Below are 6,593 nucleotides of genomic sequence, written 5' to 3' on the forward strand. Positions count from 1 at the left end.
ACTAAGAGGGATATTGGCTGTTAGGTCCAGCTCACACTATGAGTACATGACTACGCTCATCAGAAAACACTGGTTGGATAAGATGTTGTTGATCTATTGTCAGATGAGAGGTGTCCTTCTCATTTGGGGTACGTTCATCTACGTGCATCATCTTCTGTTCCCGGATGGGGAGATTATATATTCTTTTGTCCTTAACAACTTACGTATTCCTCTTTTCTGAAAGCAAAATATCACAAAAGCTGCAATCTATGCAACTCAGTGGAAATATTCTAAATTCCCCTTTCATGTCCTCACAGCTGATTAGTCACCTCTGAAGCTGACGTCTGTTGTGCATCACAGACGCAAACCTAAGCATAATTACAGTGAAAAGTTCAGCTTTTATTTTTGTCAAACGTTTATCATCACCCTTTTCCTTATTACTGACTTTGTGCTAACATCTGTGATAAAGGGGAAGGAATCCCAATTTTGTCAGTGGAAGATGATGGATAGTGTGTCAGTGGTTTCAAGGTGGAGCAGTGAGAGTTCACATTAAAGTGGACGTTATGAACTTGTTGCTTAAACTGTCAAAAAAAGTTTGACTAAGATGCTTCAACTCTGTGTTGTATGTTAAAACTCAACCAAGCCTGTTTGAGAATGAAACTCCATCTTGATCTCAATTTCTATTTTTTGTCCATGTAACTTGCAACTGTAGTACCATCTAGTGGTTAGGAGTGATATTACATTGATATACCAAGAGGCTCCACTGAGCCTTGGTCTATCAGCTTTCAATTCCACCTTTTAATGAATTCAGCTACAAAAGAGTATAATAAACAAAACTTGCTAACTCATAACTTAAGGTGAAAGTACCTTAAGTTATGAATTGTGGATGCACCCAGTTAAACATAAAAACTGTTAAACTTGCTTAATAAATCTGCTGTGTTAATGATGCATTTATCAAAAGTATTGACAAAAGAAAAAAACATCAAATATTTTGTATTTGATGTTTTTTCTTTTGTCAATATTGTAGAAATAAAATAGTTTGATTCAAAGTTATGTGCTGCGAGAATGTAAAACTCACTGCTTGGGTAGTAAAATAAGGCATCGTCCATGCTGTCCAACTCAAACCAGACACAAGTGTCTTCATTTCATACACACATTTATTTTATATAAAAGAAAACAATGTTGCAATATTAACAGTTATACACACAGGCCCATCACTGGAAAACTACGGTATCCAACATGGCGGCTAGGCACTGAACGATGTTGGAGGTCATTAAAACATCTACATGCTCCTCCAAGTGCCTCTTGGGATCCTGCAAGAAGGGTAGAAAATTAGAAAAGATCGATGATATCATGTGATTTGAGATGAGGATGTTTGACAAATACAACTTCTGTTTTCCTCCACGAAACTTTGATGACAAAGTAACCTGCTTGTGAAAATTCTCTGCTTGCACTGACATGCCTGCACAATCTCACTCTAATCTGATGTACTAATTTACGCAGGGATTTAAGCGAGACATATTTGTGATCCTGAAAAGTTGTCCAGGAGGAAACGTGTACGATGTATTGAATTAAGAATTGTACAATTTCAAACTGCTCTATGCCTTAAATCAGGCATGGTGCCTGACTACTTAAAGCCCTGTTTACACACACATACTTTAATATAGCAATTATTTATATGACAAAAAAACCCCCAAAAAACAAGAACAATCGGAAGCTTGAAAATTCATTCTTACCTGTTTTCCAACATTCTTGATTGCCAGCTGCTCTGGGGTCATTTTGTCCTCTTCTTCAACAGCCTGATGTGGAAACAACAGTGTCTTAGTAATGAGGGGGAGCACATTGGGGGCATGCTCTGCGTGCATATTTGTATCCATATACCGCTTTTTGCAGTTTTGGTTGTACAGCAAATACTGTATCCATTTGCAAGATCCCATGAATCTTGTATTATGGAAAATACAGAATGACAGGAGTCTTCGTATCAAAAAAACTTTAACGGGGGGAATCCAGAACAGCCGCAGAGCAGAGTGACTCACTGATCCTCTGATTGATCTGTTGTTTCGATTCAAATGCTGACTCTGGTGCACCAGTGGTTTTACTGGTTACGACACTTTCTTTTCATCTCTGTATTAATAGAGTTTTTTTAAGTCAGTATTAAGAATACCTAACTCAGTGTTCATGACTTTTTAAGAGTAAAATTCAAGACCTTTTCCAGGTAGCTTAACCAAAATCTTCTAGATTCTCAAAGCGTGAAAAGTAAGGCGCAGAATTCCTTTATACTTACAGCAATCAATGTGTATTGTCTCTTTGTTTGTGTTTTATTCTTCATATTGACTTTGACTGTATGTTTTGATCTGGATTATCTAATGCTTGCTGTGGATTACATGAGTGATTGTGTAGACGGAGTTTATTCCAATGCAAGCTTTTCCAGACTTTGAAATCATGACAGTTAAAATCAGGCATTTTCCACACTTTAAAGACTTTTTTACAAACCCTGATAAATACTTGGAAAAGGGTAATAAAATATACATAAAATTTTTAAATCATATCTGCAATGATCATTAAGTAACGCACGCCTTTGTTCTCCTTGGTGCTAATTTTAAGGCAGTTTTCACATTATAGAGAGTTGAATAAAATGTGCTTTCCAAGGAATTTAAAAAGATCTATAGTTGATGCCTTAAAGATGTACCTTATTGTAGTTCTTAGCCAGCTCCAGCATTTCCTTGACAATGGTCTCATTGAGCTTGCAGTGCTCACTGTAGTCCTGCAGGGTCAGGCCCTCCATCCAGCTCTTCTTGTGCAGGTTCAACAGCATCTGAGGAATAACAAAAGTTATGTTTCTCGGGTTCTATTAAAAACAACCACATAAAATCATTCTGTACGACGTGTTTTCTCAAACCTTTTGCTCCAGCTCGTTTTTTCTGTAATTGATGGTGATGGAGTAGTAATGTCTGTTAAGTCCATGAATCAGAGCCTGAAAACATGAGAAATCTAAGGTTAAGTATATGAAATAACATGCACAACTCTGAAGTACTGACATAAAATTTTCATATCATCATATTGAATATATTAAGCCAAGTGTGCGTTTTCTCTCATTATGACGAGATGATCTCTCATGTGATGTTAATATGACCACAAGCTAACAAAACTGAGTTGAATTAGGTTATCTGCTGACCTATGCCATGTGCAATGCGTTACCTGGATTGAGGGCTTGTTCAGATGACCCAGGTTGGACGTGGTTTGTCTTGGTTCATGACCCAACACCATCATGTTGGCGTTGATCAACCTGAAGGCATCAATAACAACCTGCAGAGGACAGAGGGTGTACATGAAAGCAGTTTACTGAATAATAAGTTCTAATTCACAGCTAATGGCGTGTATTATGCACCTAAATGACAGCTAATGAGTGACAGGGTTTTTCTGTAGCAGCCACACATCTTTACCTTTCCTTTGACACTCTGAATGGGATCAACCACCACTGCGACAGCGCGCTCTGACAGCGCCTCGAAGCTCTGCTGTGTGTTGATGTCCACGCCAGACAACCAACAGCCAAAACCAGGGTGACTGTGGTACCATCCCACCACCATCTCTGGTCTAATGAGCAATATGGGTGCAGAACAGCATAAATGTTTAGATGGTATCAAAAAAAGGCAAAGAATAAAAACAAGTTGTTTCATCATTAAAAATAGGTTTAAAAACTGCTCACCCTGAATTTACACTTAAGTTGTTAGTTAACATGAAAATTTGTAGAATTACATTTCTAAAAGTTAAGTTCCAATAATGTATTGGTTAGTGTAAACTATTTATCTAAATATTAAAACTCTAGATAAGTTTTACCTGCCAGTCTGCTTCAGCATGTCCAACATCTTGGCTTGGAACACAGGGTCCACTGCTTCAACACTCACACCCTATGAGGGAGAAATATGTAATTTAATAATGATGAGCCAAGGCAAAAATTAGCGCTAGACACAGTCTTGTAAAATTGTCAAAAACAGCACACATACAAAAAAGATCAGGTATTATCAATCTACTGTATGTCTATCTATAGCAGTGATGCACAATCTTAATATAAAGGAAAATACATACTGTTCCTGACTGGGGCATGGCAAACACATCAATCACTCGCACTGTGTAGTCATCAACAAATTCTCCCAGCATCAATCCCATGACCTCCATTGGTACACCAGCACGCCCGTGCTTCAACATCTACATCATACATGAGAGGGAAATCACAGAAATGTTTTTTTTAAACACAAAAATTAATCGAATCACTTTGAAAGAGAATGCTTAGTGCAGACGATGTGCAATTACCTTGAGCAGGGCCAGAGAGGAGATGTACACCTGCTCTGCTGTGTCCACAGCGGGTGCATCTGTTGGGGGGCCCTGGAGAGAGTAAATAAAGCAAAGAGTATATTATTTTATCATTTAGGACTTCAATGCATGTAATGTATAATGGGTTATAACTTAGTATGCTTTAATCCAGTGATATGCTTCATTAAGACCCTGAGAACCCCTGAGAATTAGTTAATGAAGTTTAAATTTTTATCATAAAATAGTATGAAATACTGGACACATCATTTACGCAATCACAGACCCCACCGGGCAGACGCTTGACATGTTAAGTTGAGGTGAAAGATGGGTGCTTTTGTCTAAGAGGTTTGGTGTGAATAAAGAAAGGGCTTTCAGTTCATGCTATTAGAGACCTTTATTTACATTCTCTATCTGAACAATTCAAACTTTGGGTTACCTGGCCGAGCCCTGGCATTCCACCTCCGAGCCTCAGCAGCCGGTCCATATCAGGATCTGTTAAAGTAGACACAATGGAGTCATTTGCTTGCCTTTAAACAATACAGATGTCCAGCAACTTGCACAATTATCAAGGATAGGATCAGATATATATAAATAAATCTTAAAACATGTTAGGGCAAATTCAGCTCAAAGATTTCAAAGTACACAATGCACAAAAAGTGGGTTCAAAGTTTGTTTTTTATCTGAATGGAACATCTGGAGGCTTTTGACCATTTAGCTAAATGTTAAACACATTGATTACTTTCCTTTAGGATAAAACAGTTTACTAACCATGCAGACTGTGTGCTTGTAAACGACACTAGAGATCTCAGTAGTTAACTTGACAGGTGTGTTGAGTAGACAGATCTAGCTTTTTCCGTAACAATTAAAGTTAACATAAACCTGGTACGTTTTATAAGTGACCCGATACTGTTTGCTAGCTGATGAAACTTCGGTCAGCTTTGGGTTTAATTTCTATCTTAATATCAACTTTTACTTTTCCTACTTGAAAAGCTGACTGACATAAATCTGAGCTGGAATTGTGACCTAAACTGGTAAATTGGGAATTATGTTAATTTCGTATGTTTAAGAGCTGATTCTGTTTAAAATTGAACAATATGGGTGTATTTAGAAACTCAAGGGAATCCTGAAAAAAACTTAAGTTAGCCACCAAATCTATTAGCTCGTTAGCATCAGTTAGCTAATTTACCTCTAGTCACGCAAACACAGCATAAAGAGATGGATAACTACGCGTTTATCTTTGACTTTAATTATAATATACTATGTTTTGGCCATAATAACAACAGGTAAATATGGCATTAAATGACATTATATCGGTCATTTTATTAACTAGTGGTTAACGTTATAAGCGTTACCGTGCTGTTAGCTTACTCATGCTTATCTTAGCCTCCGTCATCTCGCACAAGAAAAGCAGCAACAAATTACTAGCAGCGACTCCATCTCGCCGTATTTTATGAAAGCTAGTCATTGTGTTAAAGCTATAAGTCGACTTACCTGCTGTCAAATCTTTCGGATATTCAGAAAAGTCTGTGTTGTTGTGTATCGAGTCAGGCCAATTGGCTACAATGAATCAGCCAGAATTGTCTTGATTTTTTTTTTCTTTTTTTCAGACAAACTGCTTCCGTCGCGCTGATGACGTCATTTGTGGTCGCCGACTGGTAACTCCGAAATACAAATACAAGGGGGCGCCACAGTCATTACAATTTATGCTCATGGATGTATTATCATGTGCATTGTACGTCCTCATTCATACCATATCACTATTACTTCTATCAATACTACTACTACTAATTACATCAGAGCAGATGTAGCCCATGTCACATATGATTTCTGCATAAAGCTGATAAACCTATTAACCCATTAAAATGTAGCAGCCAATAGATCAGATTGGCACATCCAGGAACACTCAGCTTATTTGATAATGCAAAATATTGGTACAAAATAACGTCACCTGAAAACCACCTGAATGAAATTACTTTTTAAATGACTTGAAGACACCATGTCAGGCAAATGTACATCCACTCTGCTTGACCTAAAAAAATGCATACATGGAAAAGATTCGTTTGATCCACGTTCAGTCTCATCCCTACATTCTCCAGTATCACGCTGGTGTATTAAGGTCCCTCAGTAACCCACTCAGTGGTCAGAGATGTCCTACCAACACCTGTTTTTACCTTATTGAGTCCCCAAGTCAGCAAATTTTCAGTCCTGCTCTGCTAACAGTATGCTAGCTAGCAGCAGCACTGTGTTCTGACAATGACAAAGCTAATGCTATGTCACAGTTAAGGTTAGCTCACGTTAGCCCA

At 37.8% G+C, this 6,593-nt stretch overlaps 1 protein-coding gene across 1 annotated transcript; it reads right to left on the bottom strand.

Moving 5' to 3' along the window:
• Positions 1-1,118: 1,118 nt before the first annotated feature.
• psmd14 (proteasome 26S subunit, non-ATPase 14) lies at positions 1,119-5,916 on the bottom strand. Its single transcript, XM_070829189.1, has 11 exons — positions 5,782-5,916; positions 4,727-4,782; positions 4,291-4,362; positions 4,066-4,185; positions 3,817-3,887; positions 3,423-3,573; positions 3,178-3,285; positions 2,879-2,953; positions 2,669-2,794; positions 1,716-1,778; positions 1,119-1,292 (listed from the first exon to the last, which is right to left on the bottom strand). The coding sequence occupies exons 2-11, from the start codon at positions 4,772-4,774 to the stop codon at positions 1,194-1,196; spliced, it is 933 nt and encodes a 310-aa protein (XP_070685290.1). The 5' UTR covers positions 4,775-4,782; positions 5,782-5,916; the 3' UTR covers positions 1,119-1,193.
• Between the last annotated feature and the right edge of the window lie 677 nt (positions 5,917-6,593).

The sequence above is a fragment of the Pempheris klunzingeri genome, chromosome 1 (genome assembly GCF_042242105.1).
Source record: "Pempheris klunzingeri isolate RE-2024b chromosome 1, fPemKlu1.hap1, whole genome shotgun sequence".
In the NCBI taxonomy this organism is placed as follows: Eukaryota; Metazoa; Chordata; class Actinopteri; order Acropomatiformes; family Pempheridae; genus Pempheris; species Pempheris klunzingeri.